This window comes from Arvicanthis niloticus, chromosome 8, assembly GCF_011762505.2.
Source record: "Arvicanthis niloticus isolate mArvNil1 chromosome 8, mArvNil1.pat.X, whole genome shotgun sequence".
Taxonomy (NCBI): domain Eukaryota; kingdom Metazoa; phylum Chordata; class Mammalia; order Rodentia; family Muridae; genus Arvicanthis; species Arvicanthis niloticus.
Window position 1 is genome coordinate 29,033,018 of NC_047665.1, and position 22,094 is coordinate 29,055,111.

Genomic DNA, 22,094 nt, shown 5'->3' on the forward strand with positions numbered 1-22,094 from the left:
AATTCCCTCCAACCCCCTACCCTGTTCTCTGCAGGGAATCTCATTCAGAGTGAAAGGCACAGACCCTTTCTCCCTCTAGGCACAGGCACATACATTCCAAAGTATACAAATACACACGCATGCGCGCACACACACACCCACCCACACACACACAATTTAATATGAAGGGAACAGCAACAGTGCTGTTCTGGGGCTTTGTTTTTGTTATCAAGTCTTGAGGACCCTTCTGAGTCATTACATTTCATTTTCACCTCTTCTCAATACAGACTGTGTGTGTTCAGATCAGTCATGATTTGGGGTATCTATTTAAGACATTCACATTGTTCCCAAATTTTTACTTGTTAACTAAGGTATAAGCAACTTTTGATATCACATCGGATGGGCTCCTAAAGCTGTAAGTATCCATGCATGGGCAGTTTCATAATGCTTTGAACACATTAGGTGAGCACAGGTGTTTACAATGCCTGATACGTAATTTAGCTTCCAAGAAACTTCACCATTTGGGATGTCTATTATTTTGCATTTTTACCAACACTATTATACATCATTCAAAAATGTTAATCTTAGGGGTGAAAAACTGTAAGTGACTCAATTTGTTTTTCTGTGAAATCAGATACAGTTTAGAGATTTGCTGGTCAGTGATATGGTATTTCTTCCTATTATGATGATCCTTGTTTAAAAACATTGTTTCAGTTACATCATCTGTTTCCTAGGGTGATATGTTTGTTTGTTCCTTCCTTCCTTTCTTTTCCCCTCATACCAACTTGTTTGTTGTGTTCTCTAGAGAATTTGGAGGGATTTGTCATTAGGATTGTGTTCTATATATCAATGGCATTAGGAAAGCTAACAGCTTTCGTGGACTACATGCTTCTTTCATCCCACAACTCTTCCAGCATTTATTCAGTGTTCTCTCATGTCTTTTTGAAGTTTCTGCATGTTGGCCCATGTATAGACACTGCATCACCTAGTATGGTCTTATTTTGCATTTCCCAGATTACTGGTAAGGTTATATACCTTTCTGATGTAGTTGCTGGCTGCCTGAGTATTCTCTTTGGTGATTTGTTGACCTCAGTAGTTTGTGCATTTTTTTTGTTTGTTTCTGAAACAGAGTCCTACTATATAGATTTGGCTAGCCTCAAGCTCATAGAGATGGACTTGGATCTGCTGAGTATGTGCCTCGATGTCTTGCTTCTGTTCACGATTTGCTGTAGTAGCTTGTCTTTCTGACTTGTAAGATTCCTCTGAGTTCTGTGCCTCTGAGTCCTTGGGCTCTTAATCACTGAGCCACCTCGTCAGTTCCTTTTCAAATGTTTATATATGTTCATTTAAAAACTGTTCTGTGTTTTTAAAAACTTATTGAAGGTAGGTGTGATGGTTACTATTCAAAGGTAAGTGTGATGGTCAATTTTAACTGCCTACTCTAGAATCACCTAGGAAGAGAGTCTCAGTAGGGAAGAGGCTACATTAGACTGGCCTGTGGACAAGTCTGTGGGGGATTATTTTGATCACTATGATGACAATCCCATTGTGTGTGACATTGCTCCTTTGGCAGAGAGAATTATAGAGAGTGGAAAAATCAAGCAGCATATTAACATGGGTTCATGAACTAATGCTTTTTGCTCTCGAGTGTGGATTATAACGTGTCTAGTTGCTTTAAATTCCGGATACCTTGACCTCATTATAATTGGCTGAACCTGGAATAAACCCTTTTCCCTTTAAGTTGCTTTTGTCAGAGTATTTTATCACAGTAAAGAAATAAAACTAAGACAGCAGTTATTTAGAGGTTACTTGATAGATATGTGTTTGTATAGGTCTTGTATTAAAAAACGTGTTTCAAACAGACTTTTTTGTTTGGATATGTTTGCTGTATCAATTAAAGAGGATGTATTACTATCTTTAAGCAAGACTAGGAATTTGTCTATTTTTTCCTTGAGTTCTGTCAATTTTTGATTTGTATATTTAAGAAAATGTTACCATGGGTATGTCCATATTGAAAGCTACTGTGTCTTTCTGTGAACTGAACCTTTTTGTCATTATCAGGCATTCCTGCTTGAGGTAATGCTTTTCCCCACTTGGTACCTGCTTTGATTATTGTGTGTCTCTTTTATAGTATAAGTATATAAGTATTCCTCCAAAGTCTGGACATTCTAACTAATTTCTCTACCTTCCTACCTGCTTACTTGGAAATTAGTTTGCTAGCCTTGTTTATTTATTGAAATTTACTTTTCATATCTTTGGGTGTGTACTCTTGAGACAGTTATGGCAGCATAGTGATGACTAAGGAGGGAGGGAAGGAAGGAGAGAGGGAGGAGAGAGAGGTGGTAGAGGGAGGGAGAGGGAGAAGGATAGGGAAGATAGGGATAGGGACAGGGGAAGGACAGGAACAGGGGGAGGGGGAGGGAGAGAGTGAGGGAGAGGAATCGCTGACTGAGTGAAAACTGCACTTTAATGTATCTCTCAGACAGTGCTGTTGTCACTCAGAACTTAGCACGAAGTGCATCGAGAAACCAGCTTTTCTTGAAAGCATGTGTATGGTTCTCAAATGACTGCCACCAGCAGTATCTGCTTGCTTCTCTATAACTTCCCTCTCAGCATTGACATGTGGGTTAGCGTTTTTATTTTTATATTCCTTTGAATATCTTAATAGACATGTTCTTTCTCTTTCTATTTGGGCCGTGTGTGTGTGTGTGTGTGTGTGTGTGTGTGTTATGGAGCTGGAAACAGAACTCAAAGCCTCATGCATAATCTATCATTGAGCCATATCCCCATGAAGTACTTTATAAAAGTTTCTCAGAATGACTGACCCACTTGTAGTACAATCCAGTATCTTCAAGGGATGCTGGATGTCTTTTGTTTTTCTTTTTTGTTTTGTTATATATATTTCCCTCTCATTTCATGCATGGAGAAATGAGCCCTTCTGCCAACATGATACTTCATATAATTGCTAATTTTGTTTTTTGTGTTCACCAAGCTAGCTTACTTCAAATCTCAGCAACAAATTACACTGCTTTTGCTTGCATGGTTGATGATGCATTTTGATACGCTGCTGTTCTAGGTACTTGCTAGATCACTCACCTTTAAACTTTCCACTTCCTCTTCTACATATTCTTCAAATTCACTTAAGTAAAAAGGCCTAAATTCTTCTTCAATGCCTGTATGAAAAAACAGTCCTTTAAATTTTTATCTTTTGTACATGTTCACATGTGTAAGTGTGTATGTAGGCCCAAAGACAACATTAGCTGTTCCCCAGCTGCCATCCACTCTGCTTTTTGAGACAGGGTCTCTTGCTGACCTAGACCCTGCCAAGGCTAGTCTGGCTGGACAATGAGCCTCTGCCTGTCTTCCCCTCCCAATATTGGAATAACAAGTACTTATCATCACAACTGGCTTCTTAATGTGAGGATTAAACTCAGGTCCTCCTGCTTATAAGACAGTTTACCAACAGGGCCATCTTCCCAGCCCCCCCCCCCCCCAATTTCTTAATTAAAATGTCAAATATTAATAATCTATTATTTTTAAGTCACTTACCATAGTATGTAGACAAAGCAATGAAATACAAGTTTGAAACTCCAAATAACTGACTTTGATGAAAAGACCAGTGCTCAATGCCAGGTAGACATCATAGAGTGAACACTCGCGGCCCCTGGCTGCAGCAGTACAGTGTACCTTGCTCTGGCCACAGCATAGTCCTGATAGTGTGAGGTAACCTCCATGTGAATACAGATGATGGAACTCCATGTTTTCTATCTCTGGCACTAAGAAACTAGAGCTACTAGAATGGAGGTGGGGGTGGTGCTGGACATGGTGAATTATGCATGTAATCCCAGGCTGACACAGAGTCTGACACAAGTTCAGGGATGAGTTCCAAGCTAGCCTGCACTTTATAGAGTAAGGCCTCATCTTCAAAACAAAACAAAACAGGAAATATTCAGTTCTATGAGGATAGACTAGCAATATTTTTCCTTATTCTTCCATACAATAAAATAACCTAGTACAATAAAACATCCTAGATATTATATATAAAACAAACATATGGTTCTCTGGAAGAAAGAAAAGTAGACAAAGTGGCTTGGACCTCAGGGTCTGTAAAAACACACGGCACTAAGTTCACTGTGCCTCACTCATATATCCCATAGTTAAGGCTGAAAATGTAGCAATCCAAAAATATCATCAAGCACAGACAACAGCAGTAACAAAACCAGAGAACTAAGCATGTGGCAGCCTACTAGAACACAAAACCTTTGTTCAATAATCAATCTATTAACCAGCTAATGCCACAGAAAACAACCATGATTTTTACCCTATTCCCACAAACTCAATGGACAGCCAAGACTTCTGTGGTAGTTTGAATGGGAATGGCCCCCATAGATTTATATATTTGAATGCTTGGTCCTCAGTTGGTGGAACTGTTTGGGAAGGATCAGTAGGTGTGGCCTTGTTGGAGGAGGTGTGTCATTGGGGGGCAGGCTTCTGAGGTTTCAAAAGCCCAAGGCATTCTCAGTTATCTTTGCTTTATGGTTGTGTCTCAAGATGTGAGCACCATGCCTGCCTGCCTGTTGTCATGCTCCTTGTCATAGTAGTTCTAGCCTTCTGCAACTGTAAGCCCCAATAAACTCTTTCTTTTATAAGTTGTCTTGGTTCTGGTGTCTTATCACAGCAACAGAAAAGTAATTAAGACAACCTCCAACCCGGTGAGAGGCTTGTCAATGCCTGTCAGGATGATTTAAGAGATCATCAAAGAGGAAGCCAGAACTTTGCTGCCTGAAGCTGATAACAAGCTCTTACAATACCATGGACAGCTCTTAAAATCCATGAATCTCTTAATGAAATAAAGGTGCCATTGGGGCAGAAGTAGGGGGGAGTAACAGCCTTAACACAAAGGATGGATGGTTACTAGAAAAGCTATGCCACTGATTAGAGCTGGAATGCTGGGAACCACAGTACGATGCCCAGGGAGAGGAACTGGAGATTAAATCACTAAAGACCAATGATTTGCTTAACTGTGACCACATAATAAAACTCCTACATAAACCCATAAATGGTGAGGTCCAAAGAGTTTCTAGGTTAGTGAAGAAAAAAGAAATGCTGAGAGGGAGGCATGCCTGCAGAGGGTCTGGGGGCTCCCCTGCAGAGGGTCTAGAAGGTCAGCAATTCCTACCTCTACACACTGCCTGTATACCTCTTCTATCTGGTTGTTTCTGAGTTTAATGTTTTATAACATTGAGTTATACTTAAGTGCATTATTTTTTGAGCCAGATGAGTCTATTACCAAATCTGAGATGGGGTATACATACAAAAACTCATAGTCAACTGGGCAGCAGCCTGGGTATCCTATGTGTACAATGTGGGTGACAGTTACATGAGACTAAATGTGGAATGTCGTGATAGCCTGCATAATGTCAGAAACGTAAATATATGTAGTACCAGGGAAATGATGCATGACAACCAAACCAATGGTTAATAAAAGCAAAAGGCTTTCTTTTAAAGTTTCTTTAACTATAAAGACTGCAGGAAAGCCGCAGCACGGTCTGATGCACCTTACATGTGTGAAGGAGAAACGCTTAAGGAGAAAGAAAAGGAAAGGTTTACATACTTAATTCAGGGTGATAAAATGGCAAACTGGAAAAGTAAGTCATGTGATAAAATGACATATGGATAATATAATGCCTAGGTATCCTTGAAAACCATGAAGAGAAAGACACTACAGATGAACAAGTTTAAGAACCCCCAAGAAAATGTTTGAACAACCTTCAATGCATGGCCTGGTCCTCAGCTAGCAACACTGTCAGGAGTTGTGGGACATGTAAGGGGTGGGACTCTAGCCATGTGTGGTAGTATATATCTTTAATCACAACATCCAGAAGGCAGAGGCAGGGGATTTCTGTAAGTCTGAAGTCAGCTTGGTCTACACAGTGGGAATGGGTGGAACTCCAGCTCTGTTTTCTCACAGAAATACAACAACATGATGCTCTGTACATTCTTGAGTGCTTATTGTATCTGCTCTTCTCCTTTGGTCTACTTCACACTCCTAAGTAATTTAGGGGATGGGACGGGTGCAGAATGGGCCAAACGCTCATGTCTCCTTCATTTTCCTCAACTACAGGGCCAACCTAAATAACAGAAATCATTTCTAAGGATACCAATAAGATGGCAATTAAGGAGTCATATAAGTGAAAGAAGCTAGAAATGGTTAGGCCAAGTGTTTATTAACAGATGAGCACACACACAAACTGTCTTACCTATAGAGTAGAATATTATTCTGTAGTAAAAAGGAAATTTTGACACATTCTACCATTTGGATAAAGCTTAAAGGCATAGCCAGTAAACAAGACAGATACAAAACAGAAGTAATGTGTAATTTTTGCTTACATGAGACACTTGGGGCAGTCAAAGTCAATAGAATGGTGACTGCTAAGGCTGGAGAGAGGAGAGGGGAAGTGGAGTTAATGCTTTCTGAGTACAGAGCTGTGCTCTGGATTGAGGAATCATGGAGATGGATAGTGGTAAATGTTGTTGAAAAATGGAATGGACTTCACACCACTAGACAGTGTGCTAAAATGTGTATTTTACAAGAGCTAAAATGGAAAGCATTATATGTGCTTCAAAACAATGAAAATGCTAATCCCTAAACTAAAGAAGGAAATGAAGAAGCCCATGCTTTGGGGAAGGGTACATATGACCTTTTCATTGGCAAGATGCTTGAAATTTGTCCAGTCAGTTTGAAGCCACATACTCAAAGTATGTTCCTATCTGTGATGGCTGATTCTCCCTAACAACTTGACTAGATTCAGGGTTGCACTTCTAGGTGATGCCAGGGAACGTAGTTCTAGGTGTGCCTGTGTGGGTGTGAAGCAGGAAAGGCCTACCCTGAATGTGGGCAGCATTATCCCATGAGCTGAGGCCTTGCACTGAATACATGAAGAGAGCAAATGACTGCCAGCATCTGTGTGTGTCTCCTTCCTGACTCTAGATGCAATGTGGCCATCTGCCTTGTGCTATAGCTGCTATGACATCCTGCCATGGTAGACTTACTCTTGAACTGAGCCAAAGTAAACCTTTTCCTCGAGCTGCTTTGTCCTCTTTGTCACAACATCAGGAAAAGTAACTAAATCACCAGTGTCACCTTACTGAACAGTGCCACCATGTCAGATGCATCCTAAATAGGCACACAACCCATTCTTACCAAGAAATGTTGGCCTGTCTTCTGGGCTCGCCTGCCAACACCGCTCCATGAGGATGATGATCTCCCTTGGACAGTACTCAATGATGTCCTCCACATTTGGCCTGTTCCCAGAGTTTATGCAGATCAAGAACTGCTCAGTACAGATGACATCTGCAAAGAGGGGTGACTTTCAGTTGGGGCTCTCAGTCCCACTCTACTCTCAAGCAGGAAGATGACAGGACTTGGATAATACTGCTGTTTTGTCTCTACCTAGGGCATGCTTTTTCCATGGATGTCTCATTCCATAAAGTAACAGCCTTGGGGCAAGGAGTTGATATAGTCTACTATAGAAATGATAGGATGATGTTTTGATTTTGCAGAAGAGAGACAAATTCAAAACAAAGCTACCCTTTTCATGGGTAAAGTCATGGCATTCTCCAGAGTTCAATACAGAGGCAAATACGGGATGGCCTGGGCTTCAAGAAGCTCAGTTTAATGAGAGTGACTTAAAATGTACATAATAACTGATATTCTAGAAGCAAGAATGAGGGGTTCTGGTAAAAACAATCATGATGAGAACAGTTAAAGTTGCTTACTGTGCCACTCAGTACAGGTGATAAGCAACCTGTACTGTGCTGATAAACTTGGCAACTTGTTCGAGGGATGTTACTTTGGAGGTGCCTGTGGTCTATGTACTGGGTCTAACAGGTCTGTGGATCTTGGTCATGGTCATAGACTAAGGTTTTAGAGACATCAGTAAAGAGATGATGACCCCTGATCTACTGCTGTCAGTAATCATGAAGAATTCATAGGAAGTAGTCTTCCTTTCCACACCTAACCAAACAGAAGGATGACGTTCCTCCTGTACGAACAGTGACTTACTTACTTTTATGTTCCCAGTTGACTGAACTGTCCACAGTAGGTAATGAAAAAGGCTCATTCACAAACAGAATCAAAGTATGGGGTGTATGCCTAGTAGTAAGAAAGGCCGTCCCTACTCCAGGAGGAATACTGGAGTTTTATAGCAACTCTCAAGCTAAGCTGTATTATAAAGGAATCTACCCACCCCATGAGTTTATCCTAAACTGGGATGAGTAAGTCAACAAAGGTCTCTTGAGTACCTAATGTATTTCAGGCTGTCTCTCTGTCTCTGTCTCTCTCTGTTTCTCTCTCTCTGTTTCTCTCTCTCTGTTTCTCTCTCTCTCTCTCTCTCTCTCTCTCTCTCTCTCTCTCTCTCTCTCTGTGTGTGTGTGTGTGTGTGTGTACCTGCTAAATAAATAGCAGTGAATAAATCAGATATGGGATTGGCCTTTATGATACTACAGAAAGCAATTAAATGAACAATTATAGATTTTTAACAGAATTCACTAAAGGGCATTATTTCATGTTTAAAAAATTACTATATTTAAAAAGTTTAGTGTGGGGGCGTCTGTGTATATCAGAGAGACAGAGAGAAAAGAGAAGAGGAGAGAGACACAGAGGGAGGGAGGGAGAGAGGGAGGGGAAGAGAGAGAGAGAGAGAGAGAGAGAGAGAGAGAGAGAGAGAGAGAGATACATCTGCATGCCACAGTGCATGCACAAAAGTCAGAGGTCAACTTTCAGAAGTCAGTTCTCTCCTTCTCCACATAAGTCCTGGAGTTTGGACTGAACTCAGGTTGTCAGGGTCACTGGTAAATGTCTTTACTCACTGAGCCATCTCACCAACCCTCATTTAACAGTTTTGATTACTATCAAAATCTCATGACTATCAATGGCTTACTCTCATAGGGCTCCTTATTTGCAAATATTGCCCAAAGTACAATGCCAAAGCTGTACACATCTGACTTCTCCGTGGGCTTTGCATTGATGTCATTCAGGTGTTCGGGTGCCATGTAGTAGAGGGTGCCTCCGTTGTTCTTCTTAGTGGTGTTGCTTGCTTCCCTCTGCTTGTTGTGTTCCTCCTTAGTCAGTTTGCTCCATGTCTTAAAGGAAGCCACACCAAGATCAGCTATCTGGAAAAGAAGAGGGGCCAATGAAATCTATCACGAAGGCTACAAGTAAATCAAGCTGCATTTTCATGAAATCAAGTCTGGGGCTTATCCAGAACATGTGTGGCACAATCAATTTTCCATTGGCTGTATGGACCTATCTAGAATAGTTACCTCTCAATAGACTCTCAGAATGTTCATGTAAAATGCTGGCATATCAATTATTTTTTTAAAGTTTCTTTTAAACATTTATTTATTTCGGGGGGGGGGGGCACATATGCCAAGATGTGTATGTGTGTGAGTCAGAGGACAACTTGCAGAAGTCCTTTCTCTCCACTCACCAGGTGGGTCCTGGGATTGAACTCAGGTCTTCAGACTCAGCAGCAAGTACCTTTACTAGCTGAGCTATCTTGCTGGGGCCGTGGCATCTCAATTCTTAAGCAATACGACTGGGGCAAGACAACAAACAAAACTGTGCTTGTGCTAATTTCTCATTTACTTTGCATATTTTTTGTTTGTTTTTTGTTTTCTAGGGAAGATAGAGACTGGTTACCACACCTTTCATTTGCCCAATAGCATCCAGAGGACCATGGTTGTTTTTCTGAGCATCCCAAAGCCACCCTGAGGGTGAGAACGCTGCTGCTACTTGTTTTGAGTTGGCAGTTTGAACCTAGGAGAAGACAGGATGGAGAGAAGGAAATCGAAACACATAAAGGCAGAGAAAGCTAACCAAGTCAGACACAGCAAAGAAGAATGTGGCAAGGGGACATGGCAGAGCAGGACAGTTATGGGAAAATACAAGGAGATGGTCCTCTTCTGTCTCTAAGAAGCATTTAGGGAGGAGCTAGACAGAGCATGTGCTTACCTGAAATTCACAGATTTTTAAGCCAGATCACAAAGGGTAAGTTCTTAATTGGAAGAATGAACAGAATTGAAAGAATAAAAGACATTGGGATTAATAGCCATCACAACATGAACAGTCTCTGATCCAGATCTTGTAGTCAGGTTGGATTCTAGCTACCAAGACTAATTATATGTGCTGTTGCTTCCCTCAGTTAAATGTAGCCCTTGAATAGGCTACATTTTCCTTATTACCTTTGCTATGACAAAAAGAATTTTCAAAAGGAAATCGATTTTTTAAAAATGAAAATAGACATAAACAGGATGTCAAAGCAGAAGTCTTTGTCCTGGAGTGCCAGGACTGAGCCTAGAACCTCAGCTGTGTGAGACTAGTATTCTCTGCTGAACCATGCCTCTAGCTCCACAAAGTGGAGGATTCTGAGGCCAAAATGGTTGATTTACTACTGCTTTTAAGCCATTTAGGAATTCTAAGAATATTCTCCACACATTTCCATACTCCCTTTATCTCCAGAGTGGAGAAGTCTCAGTCACAAGATTTCCTGAGAAAAATGATGAGTAGACAGCCCATTCCAGAGTGAAGACAGCAACCCTTGAGTGCTTTCATTTCCAAGTCTAATCAAAGGGAAACAAAACCCAGGAACCTGGGATGAGTTCTTTCCATCACTGTATCCTTACAGTCTTTTCTTGACCCAGTAAAGCCTGCATCTTTCATACCATGTCAGCCTTGCAAGCAGCACCATGCTGCTAGGTCCTCATTTACCATGATCACCTACAGGAATGGATTTCCAGTGGAAAATTAAATTACAATTACTCAGCCTTCTCAAAGTGTCCAGATTGTAGATTACCTTAATGTGAAAGTCACGGTCAACAAGGATATTTTCAGGTTTCAGGTCCTTGTGTATCACGCCTTTGTCATGTAAGTAGCACATGCCTTCTATGGTCTCCATGATTATCCTTCCTTTCACAGCAAGTGGGACACCTATCTGAAATAACACATTAAGCCTATGAAGTGGAGAGGCAATCTAACAGGCAAGAACAACTATTCCATCCATGAGGGTGGGATGTGGGCCCAAGGTTTGTAGTGTTAGCAGTTCCTTCCACCATATGGTCCATAGCACTGCTGTCCCTGGGAAACAAGCTCCTTTCAAGAAAGATTCTATGCCAGGGTCAACAGGATAGCCAAATACTAATGCTGTATTTTGTTTAGTGCAAACAATAAAAATAAATTTTGTGCCAATCTATATTCATATAAAAATACCTAGAGGAAGAAGAGGAAGAGAAAGAGGAAGGAGGAGGAAAGGGAGGAAAAAGAGGAGGAAGAAGAAGAGGAGGAGGAAGAAGAGGAGGGAGAGGAGGAAGAGGAGCAGCAGCAGCAGCAGCAGCAGCAGCAGCCGCCGCCGCCACAGCCGCCACCACCATGAATTTGAGAGAAAGCAATTGAGGCGGTGACAGTGGGTACATGGAGGTGTTGGAGGGAGGAAAGGGAGGAGATAATGATGAAATATGTTTAAAAAAATAAGTAAGTCATTTATAAATAGAATAACCTGGGACTACTTGGTATCTATCCATTCTATAAAATTATTTAGTACATTATGTAATAAAAACTCATGTTTAAAAAAAACGTGAAACTAAACTCCTTGTAAACAAAGACATTTATTATTATTGTTACTATTACTTCTAGTTCTCCTACTACTCCAAAGATTGCCTCCATAAATCTAAGATGATGTTTAGAATATTTGAATGAACAGCAAATCCACAAACTTTCTATGGCATACTGTTGTGATATGACATAGGTGTTTACATAAGAATAACATCAGGGAAATGGGAATGTGAAATGACACAAAGAGAAATAGAGTTCATGGAAGGATGCTTACAGTGCCACCCACTACATAAGCCTCTCTATCACATGCATGATACCATGTAGGGGCCATTAGTATTTATGTGGTGACCTGGCAACAAACATTTTAGATCTTTGTAAGAATCTCAGGTCACTTTTAAAATTATATTCTAATTATACCAACCCCAATGCCATTATTTAAGAAATACATGTTTCTGTTTTAGTAGTATCATTTCAGTTTTCTTAATACTAAAACCAGCTTACAGACAGAATTATTCTTAAAAACCTATGTGTCTGTTACTGGTTTACAGGTTAAAAGGTCAAGGGGATGGAGCTCGGATTCCCAAGGCATCCCAAATCACAGCCTTCACATCCTGTCTGTCTGTCTGTCTGTCTGTCTGTCTGCCTGCCTGCCTGTCTGTAACAGAACCACAGCATCAGCAGCTTGACTTCCACAATATGAAAGATAGCAGAGGGCTGGATCTGGTGGCACACACCTGTAGTCCCAGATACCAAGGAGGCTGAGGCACAAGCATCTAAAAGTTTGGGGGCAGCATTGCCATTGTCCTTGTTTGCAAAAATTAATTGATTAATTAAAAATAGCAACAGAGACTGTTCCTGTCTTCATCAGTATACTTTCAGGAAAGCTTTGTTAGCAGGTATGATTGTCCCCTACCCAACCTCTTCTTGCTTCTCTTGATTTTCTTGTCCCTATCTTGTGAAGCTTATCATTGGCTGACCCCACGAAAAGGCTTTCATCACAGATGACTTATCTCTGGATCAAAATACCTACTTCTGTCACATGGCTGACCTTACCTGGTTTGGGGGGAAGAGAACCATCTGGTAAAACTTCAATGCCATGTGTATTATCTTTTATCCTTCCCACTATGTTCATGTTTCTGAGAGGCCTGCTGATTTGGCAGTTGTAAGGCGTGGGGAGATGGAGGGAGGGGAAATATTTGCTACAAAGGCAGCCAAATGCTTCTGCCCCTTACACGCAATCTGTGCTCTGGCGAAAGTTGGTGACTGGCAGTTCTACAAACTGGCATCCCCTAATTCCTTCCCACATGTCATTCTCTGTGCCTGGAACATTTACTCCTTAGTTATCTGCTTCAGGTTGTGCTTTTGCAGGAAGCCTTTCCCACCTAGCTCAGTTGGGGTGGGCACCTCGCCTGTGTTCCGCAGCAGGCGACCGTGTGTCTATCAGACACCATCCATCACATCATATACTCCAGTGCTGCTTCTGCCTCTTGTACTTGCCTGCGCTGTATCAGCCACGGCCTCCTGCAGAGCTAGCACAAGACTCAGATCCTAATTCATACAGAAACTTTAAAAAATTGTCTGGTATTCATAAATTCATCTTTCCCCTGATTTAAAATGTTGTATTGCTGTGGTTTATATTCTAGATTTAACCTACAGCAACTTTTTTTTATTGGATATTTTATTTACATTTCAGATGCCATCCCCTTTCCCCATTTCCCCTCCCTAGAAAACCCCTACCCCATGCCCCCTTTTCCTTTTTGCTTTTATACATTTTTAAAAATGTTAATCAAAGGCTTTATAAGTTTGGTAATGCACAATCAGAAGTGTAACCCAATACCCAACCTAGATATATAAACTATCTTTGACTGGTGGAGACACGTGAACATCTGCCTCCATGCCACCCCCTTTCTCACTCTTTCTCTCTCTCATCACCTAGCTTCTCCTCTCCTTCTTCTTCTCCTCTCCTTACTCCTTCTCTTCCTCTCGGTACTCCTTCCCCCTTAACTCCTCCTACATATCACCCTTCCTGTTTAAATAAAACTTTTCTCTCAAAATACAATTAGAGTCTTACAGCAACTTTTTAAATGGTCTAATGGTACGATTGCTAATATCCCACTTTCTCTTATAGTCAACAACAGTGCACACACTTTTGTTCATTACTACCTGTCATTTATAACATGCACATTTTCATCAATCAACTCAAATTTGTTATCATTTACACATATATCTATGAGACCATGTGTTACTGAAGGAAGGTCCATCTGTCGACTATGGATTGGTGAGAGGCTGGGCGGTACAGTAAAGAGGGAATCTTGAAGTGGTAATACAGAATTATACATGGGCCTGAGTGGGGGAGACAATCCCCAAGGCTAGAAGAGGCATAGAAATCCAAATGAAGCCAACTGTGGTGGCAAACATCTTTAATCCCAGCATTCAGAAGGCACAGATAGGTGAATTTCTGTGAGTTCAAGGCCAGCCTGGTCTACATACGAGTTGCAGAAAAGATAGACCTGTATAATAGAGAGAGAGAGACCCTGTCTCAAATCAATAATAACAAAAACCTCAACAAACAAACAAATGAACAAAAAGTAAGAAAAGACAAAAAGTAAGGAAAGAAAGCCAGAAAGCAGGCAAACAAGAAATCAAATAAGCATGCAGGGAAGTCCACACCGTAAAACAAAATTCCCAACCGGAAAGCTACAGATAAAACCCCAAGAGCAGCTAGTATCTGACCCATTTGCACAGACTGCCTTACGGTGCCACCTACCTCGGTCTTCAGCACGTGCATCAGGTTGCCCTGTTCCATGTACTCCATCACCAGCGAGTAATTCCCTTCTTCTATGATGATGCCCAGTAGCTTCACCACTCGACTGTGTCTCAGTCTGTGCATCATCTTCCCCTCTTCCAAGAGAGCCTCATTGTACCTGTGGGCAGGAAAGGAGCGAGGCTGAGCAGGGCAGGGCAAACAGTTCTATCCAAAGAAGTTCCAGTGTCCCTGCAGTGTGTGCATATTGCAGACATTTGTCACGATCAGGTCTGTTCTTGTCTCCTCCAGGCAGACAGGTCCTAGAAGGCAGAGAGTCTTCTCCTCATCTAAACTCCTCCCTCCTGTCTTGTCTTAGGAACTGGAAGCCAGGCACTCATGACATGAAAATCAATTAATAAAAAGTGCAGCACTCATCTGGCCTGATGGAGATGGAGCTGGAAAACACAGTAAAAAAAGCCATCGCTCTCAAACTAGCCTGAGGAGGAGAGAAGCCCTCCACCTTTTACAGCCTTTCACAGGTTGCTGGGTTTTTCTGAGACAGAATTGGCCTTTTTTTTTTTTTTTTTTTTTTTGTACTTCAGGTTTAGGTGTTTTCTTTTCACTGCCTCCCTTATTACCCAGCTTTTTGTCTTCAGTGATGTCTTTCCCATACATTTCTCAAGCATTAATATCTTTTTAATTAACTCCAAAGTCCTCATCCAAAATAGTAATAAGAGTTATGGTCACCCTTCATCTAGCCAGTGTGTCAAGTCTCCCCGCAGATCAGCCTCATTTAAAACTCTTATGTGTTTAGCCACACAGATGGAGATAACTACTTTCTGCAGTCAGCTAGCAAAGGGCCAACCCATTTCTGCCCCTGACTCACTCAGCGCGGTTGGGCCCTGTGTATACTTTTTTCTGGATGACAAATCCATGGCTTCTGTGGAAACACAAGGACACCTTCCCGAAGCCTCCGCTGTCTAGGTCTTTCCTCTCCAGCAGGTCACTGGATGCCATCTTAATATTGTCCAAGGACATGTCTGGTTGCATTTTGAATGCTCAGAATCTCCAATACACCACTTTTGGGTCTTGCTTAGTGCTGTGTCCTATAAAGTGATCAAAGAGGATATCTCAGGGCAAAAGGACCATGATTTAAAAAACCAAAACAAAAAAGATAATACATGTTGCCAGGGATAGTGGCACAATCCTGGAACCCCATTACCTAGGAGGCTGAGTCAGGAGGATTGAAGGTCTGAGGCTAGCTTGTACTCCACAGTGAGTTCCAGACCAGCTAGAACAATATAGAGAGTCCTGTCTCAGAATTCCCTACCTCTCAAAGTACCACATATGTGGAGTGCCTTTTGTTTTTCTTGAGAAGTATAATCTGTGACATGAGTTGTTCATCTAAGAGTTATGGAAGACTGTGATTTTTATTCCAGTGGATGCTTCATTTCTGGCATCCTGGAACACTAGAAAAATTGAAAACATTTTGTCAGAAAGCTACACGTGTTAGATAACATAAATTGAGCATCCACCGAAATTCATACTTTGGTACAGTGGAAAGGAAAAATTCTAGGGACAAAAAGTTGAGCACTGGACAACGGGTAATGACTCGAATGGTGGCAACTTTACTAGTGTGGCCCTAGGTTAGGAGTGGAGGTGGTCTGCAATACAAGAGGGTTGGAGTGAGGCCTTCCTCATCACCTGGACCTCCTTGGCATACTACTTCTTAGTGGAAAGATGGACTGGAAAAAATAAGAAGCAGTCACTATCAATGAATATATATGTCTAGGACTAGGAATAAGGTTAAATAAGATTCTCTGTTAATTCATAACCTGAGCCATCTTCAAATAAATTTCGGCTTTGTCTTTAGAAGGTCTTGGACATTCTCTTTAGGGCAGGATTCCCCAAACTAAAAATGTTTATGTAGAAAGAGGTCAGAGTGTGATGACATTTTTAGATTATAATGTTAAAACCAACAAAACAACTTCAAGGCACATTAGGCATGAGTTCCTAAATAAATTAGGCATGAGTTCCTAAAATAAAACATTCCTCATGAATTAGACTCTGTGTATATAACAGACAGCAGTAACAAGAATATCAGGTAATTAGTCTACTGAATAATATTAGGAAATACATAAATCTCAAGTAATTATGAGCAAAGTTAGGGACCGGAAGAACATAAAAAGAATAATGCTGAACAGGAAGACGGGAAAAGAATGACTCATGAGATCTGCCTATCTCTGCTCAGTGCCATTCAATGTTCCTCAGGAGGAGGACTGTAAGGAGAGTGGGCTGCTGGGTAGGTATGTAGCAGCCGCAGTGCCAGGATGAATGCCACAGCTTCACTGAGTTCAACGTCTTCTTGGTCACCCACACATACCAGGTTACTCACTATAAATGGTGCCCACTCAACACAAGCCAAGTTTATTCCCACTCTGAAGGCTGTGAAAAGAAGACAGAAAACTCCAAAGGAAAGAAGGTAAAATACAAGAGACAGTAGTTTCTGGGTTGCAGTACATTTTAATGAGTACCTAATAGGTGAAGTAACGATCAAAGAGAAAATCCCGGAGATCTATGAAGTACACAAAGAACATATTTGAGGTGACATCTTTAAAAGTCATGAAACTATGATAGTCATCTCACATGAAGTAAAGGCTCTTCCTGAGGGCTCTGTCATCCCCTAGGGAACTCTCTGTTCACAGTGGAAGACATGGCCCCAGTGTGCTTCACTCTGAGAGAAAACCTACGACATTTAATAGTATCAAGAATTACAGAGGCATCACTATCAGGCCTTGGTTCTGGGTATCCTCTTAACACTGTGTTAAAGGTTCTGGATAGTTTAGGTGAGAAGTTTTCTATTATTAGGAACTCACAGGTCTACAAGTTGCAGAAACTTTATCTTAGAGTTATTCAAGGAACAGATAATAACTCACAAGCATAGGGTGCCTATGCCATGTCTCAGGCATTGCCTATCAAGATGACTAGCAGTGGGGTAGGGGCAAAGAGAGGAGGCGGCCCAGATGGAGGAGTGAAGGCTGAGGAGTGAGGAAGGCATGGAGGTGTGCTAGCAGGAACCATTAAGGCAGTGCAGATCGAGAATCTTCCTCGTGAGAGTATGAACTCTTAATTCATTTGCCTCGTGACTTTAAGGAACTTACTCAAGCCTCTATTTCCTCATCTGTGAAAGGAAATAGCAGCCCATCTTGGGACTGGCAAGGAATTTTATGAGAAAATAACACGTGACAATACATTTGCCTGCTTCATGGCTATGGCTACAGTTAGCTCTGTTGTTTACGATTATAAACACCAGGACTTTGAGAACCCACTGTGTCACTGGGCCTGTGTATACAGGTGCATGTCCAAGTGTACAAAAAAAAAAAAAAACAAAACAAACACTTCTAAGAGGATGTATAGTGAGAAGGGGTATAACTAGAATGGTCATCTGCCATCAAAGTAAAGGCTGTTCCTGAAGGCTCTGCCATCCCCAAAGAAACTGAAGTAGAAAACAACCCTAGAATGCTACTTGCTTACATGTTGAATTAGCACTTAAACACTGAATTGAGACAACTTAGCAAGTCCCTACTGATTTATGAGACTAAGAATGGACTAGTGTGGAGACAGAAGGTGTTAACATTAACATGTGTTCCAGGCCTGGTTCATCCTTTCCTGTAGCTGTTCTGGGGCATGAGGACCTGCCCAGTCTTCCTCATCTCATGATATACACCTCTCTCTGCAGCCACATTCTTTTAAATCCTAGTCAGAAAGACTAGAGGTTTCTGGTCTGCCAGGTGTCCAAGTACTCTCATTTCCTGGGGGAACCCATCTTGAGTCTTCCTGTTATGAGATGTTTACAGAGCCTGCACGTCTCTCCTCAAGTGGTTCTCTAAAAATTGTTTCTAATGAACTGTACAGAGGCAATCCCTGAAAAAACAACAACAACAACAACAACAAATATCAACTGAAAGCAAAAAACCTGTATGGCCACTGTCCTCAGTGCCTGGCAGAATCAAACACACGATAAACAATTGCTTAGTGGTAAAAAGTTTTAAAAGAATAACTATTTAGTTGTTAAATAATAAAGGATATAACTAGACAGATTATAAAGTATAGATTATATGACAATTCAATAAAAAAACCAACATAGAGAAAGATACCAAACTATTCACCAGCATTTTATTTACATTGTAGGACAACTTTCTCCTTTCTTCTTTACACTTTTGTTAAGTCAGTGTCTTGTGTGTGCCTACACTGGCTTGAGATTTGGGATACTCTTGCTTCAGTTTATAGAGTGTTGGAATTACAGCTGTAGTTCACCACTCCTGGTTCTTTACATTTTTTATTACATTTCCTATAATAAACACAAATTACATTCATAACAAAATTATGTTTTGAAAGAATTACACCTTAACTCAATGGCTGTGTATTCTGAGGAATAAAACCAAAGACACTGACAAAGTTATGCACAGTGATGTCCCTAGTAATGTTACACAGAGCAGCAAAGGCATGTGTAACAATTTCTATGTAAAGAAGAGGTGTTATAACTCACTCATGCTCTCAGACACAGATAACAGTTTAAAAATGATACAGGATGAGTCTGTTTTATGGGTGTGGATGGTACACTCCTTAATCCCAGCACTTGAGGCAGACAGAGAGGCAGGTGATCTCACTAGAGTTCAATTTTCCTTAGTAGTTCCAGACCAGTCAGGGATACACAATGAGACCCTGTCTGGGGAGGGGTGAGGAAACAAAAAGAGAAGTTTTCGTGGTGGTGGAAGAGAGATGACTTAGTGGTTAAGAGTGCTTGCTGCTTTTGCAGATGACCTGGGTTTGATTCCCACACCATAAGGCAGTTCACAACCATGTGAACCTCTACTTCCCAGGGATCTGAGCCTTATCAAGCACACATGTGATATATATATATATATCATATATATATATATATATATATATATATATATATATATATATATAGGCAAAACACTCATATGCAAAAAAGAATGTTTAAGAAACACACAAAAAATGTTCACAGCAAGTACATGACAACCATGTCCAGAAATATGCCCATTCAAGTGTATAATTTCAACCTTATGAGTTCTATATGGTTATTTCTCCTCCTTGGCCAGACCTCCTGAAACTTGCAGCCATGGCCTGGCTCTCTAGAGCCTTCAGTGGTGTGGAGCTAGGGAGAGTCTTCACTATACTTGGAGAGCTTGGCTCCAGACCCAAGTAAGTTCTTCCAGTCTTATGCTTTATGAGTTTGGGCTGGTCTTAGCACAAATCCTCTTTTGATAAATTTTCAATTATTTCTTTTGTGTTTTTACTCCCCCCTCCTTGAATGATTCAAATTTATGCTACTATTTTCTAGCAATGCTGGAGACAGAGCCCAGGACCCCACACATACCAGTCACGTACTTTACTGGTGATCCCCATTCAGTCTAGCAGTGCATTTTGAGAGAGCCATATGGGCAATTTACTGAGGTAGACACAAGGATTGCAAAAACACTGAATGTAAGGTAGGAAGCCAGATAATCAAACATCAGTTTACAGACTTAACTAAGTCATGTTTACCTGTTATAGTAAGCGATAACTAATTGTAACTAATGCCATGTCCTTGTCAATGGGATTTGCTAATGTTTTGAGACAAATGATTATTAAGTCAGAACCACAGGGAAGTGAATTTTTCCCACTGAAATGAATCAGAAATTTCAGAATTAACACTGGCAAAATAAGTCTACATTATATTTACATATAATATGGTTTGAGTTCAAGCTTACTTAGTGAGTTCCAGACCAGTCAGGGCTACACATGAAGACCTTGTCTCAGAAAAAAGGTGTGTGTGTGTGTGTGTGTGTGTGTGTGTGTGTGTGCATGCCTGCATGCACACGCACATCTATTTTAATGGCTGGACTCCTTTAAAACCTAATTAATTTTCACTTAAAATGACAATTAAATTGACTTAAAATTTCAATGACAATCATGTATAATAAGAGCAGGAGGGCAAAGAATGTCAATTGCTAGCTGTGCCCTACTTCCTCCTTAACAGAATTCTGACTTTACTCAGGTAAGTGACATATCAGAGGCTCACTGTCTCCAAGGTTCTTTAATTAAAACAGCCTGTGTTTTGTTCACAAAAAGGGCAGCCAACAAGGAATCAAACCACCAATAAAAGACAAAGGTGGAATAAAATTTAACAAAGCATAATCAAATACATTAGCACATTGTGACCTGTGAATTAATTTATCAAGGCTATTTTCAATTTATAAATTAAGAAACTAAAAGTTGAGGTTAAACGATTCACCTGAATTGAATGAATTCAAACCTTAACCCTTCTCTCAGACTTCCGCTCTCAGTCTCTAATATATGCCTAGAAAGGCAACTAATAATGTATCTTTTGAAAACTGCCGATGCAAAGATGAAATTGTCAGGCATAGTGACAAATCCCTTTAATCTGAACACCAGGGAGGCAAAGGCAGATGGAGCTCTAGAAATTCAAGGCCAGCCTGGTTTTCTACATAGCTAGCTTCAGGATAGTAAGGGCTACACAAAAAGACCATTTATCAAAACAACAAACAAACAAACAAACAAACAAATAAAATCATACAGACTTACTTACCCAGATTAAATGAATATTCTACGTTTTAAAAACATGGGGATGTACAGACTAAATTTTAAAAACTCAGGAAAACTATGTTTAAAAAATAAGTATAATATCCATGTTTATATAGTAAGACACATCTGCCAGAATAATATCCAATCGAAGTGTGGGAAACTATATTTTGATTCAAATTCCAGATCCTAACAGAGATATTAAGGAGTCAAGAATTAAGAAGAAATAATACCATGCCCAGTTTGTAAGTTGTTACCTTGGGCATATTTCTTAATACAATCCTGAAAGCTTAACATTATGTGTAAGGCTCAAAATAGTAAAGAAAGAGAAAAATTTAAAGTTAAGAATTGTTACTACTGTTTTATAAGTAATACAAACAAAACTTCCCAAATTTCATTTTAAATAAGACAAGTATATTTCTGTATACAATACATCTGTGATAGTTCACCTTTCTAACAGGCCTTAGTAGTATCTTTCCAGTGGGTACAAAATTATATGACTAAGTCATTACATCCCAAAGTTCACTCTACCATCGAGTCTTCATGTGCTAAGAAAGAATACCTTTCTAAAGGTTTTTTTTTTTTTAATTTGTTGATTAAAACAGCTTCAACTCTTTGCACAAAATAAAAGAGCAAGAAAATCAAATGATCTGCAAGAGACAAAGAATGAGTCACCCTGGACTGCACCAGCTATCCTCAGGAGGCTCTGTCCAACGGTCAGGTGAGGAGGATGCGGCTTATCTTTTTCCCAACTTAGAGAGAGTTTGCAGCAATGCACAAAAGCAAATGCTACGGAGGACCAGAGAAGCCTTGGATGTTTGACGCTGGTCTCTCATCGAGGTCGTGGATCACTCGGTATTCGTCAGCTCACCTCAAAGATAACAATGAAAGCTACTGACTGCTCTGCAACCTTCTGCTGCCCCAAGTACAACAGTAATAGACCCTTTTAAAGAGTTGGTAGGTCCAGGGTTGATAGGTTACATTTAGGTTTCCTTGTTAGGGCACTATCGCTTCGATAAGCCGTCATCCCTACCAAAATAATAGCAAGAGAGAAACACCTGTTCTACAGTCACTCTGTAACCGTGGCCACGGCGCACCTTCTGTCGCGGCTTGAGCTAGAACTAACTCAAGAAGGGTCCAACCTCCCGC

At 40.6% G+C, this 22,094-nt stretch overlaps 1 protein-coding gene across 3 annotated transcripts in view; it reads right to left on the reverse strand.

The window, feature by feature from the left end:
* Positions 1 to 22,094, reverse strand: part of Ripk1 (receptor interacting serine/threonine kinase 1) — a 34,091-nt gene that overhangs the window by 11,691 nt on the left and 306 nt on the right. The window contains exons 1-7 of one of the 3 annotated variants that reach the window (XM_076939197.1): positions 22,043 to 22,063; positions 15,223 to 15,442; positions 14,358 to 14,514; positions 10,836 to 10,973; positions 8,922 to 9,153; positions 7,184 to 7,333; positions 3,076 to 3,152 (exon numbers count right to left, since the gene is read on the reverse strand). In XM_076939197.1, the coding sequence (XP_076795312.1) occupies positions 3,076 to 3,152; positions 7,184 to 7,333; positions 8,922 to 9,153; positions 10,836 to 10,973; positions 14,358 to 14,514; positions 15,223 to 15,386 (918 nt within the window). In that variant the 5' untranslated portion in view covers positions 15,387 to 15,442; positions 22,043 to 22,063. Of the gene's footprint in view, positions 1 to 3,075; positions 3,153 to 7,183; positions 7,334 to 8,921; positions 9,154 to 10,835; positions 10,974 to 14,357; positions 14,515 to 15,222; positions 15,443 to 22,042; positions 22,064 to 22,094 lie in introns of those variants that run through there. The other 2 variants (XM_034510159.2, XM_034510160.2) reach the window with 2 other exon arrangements.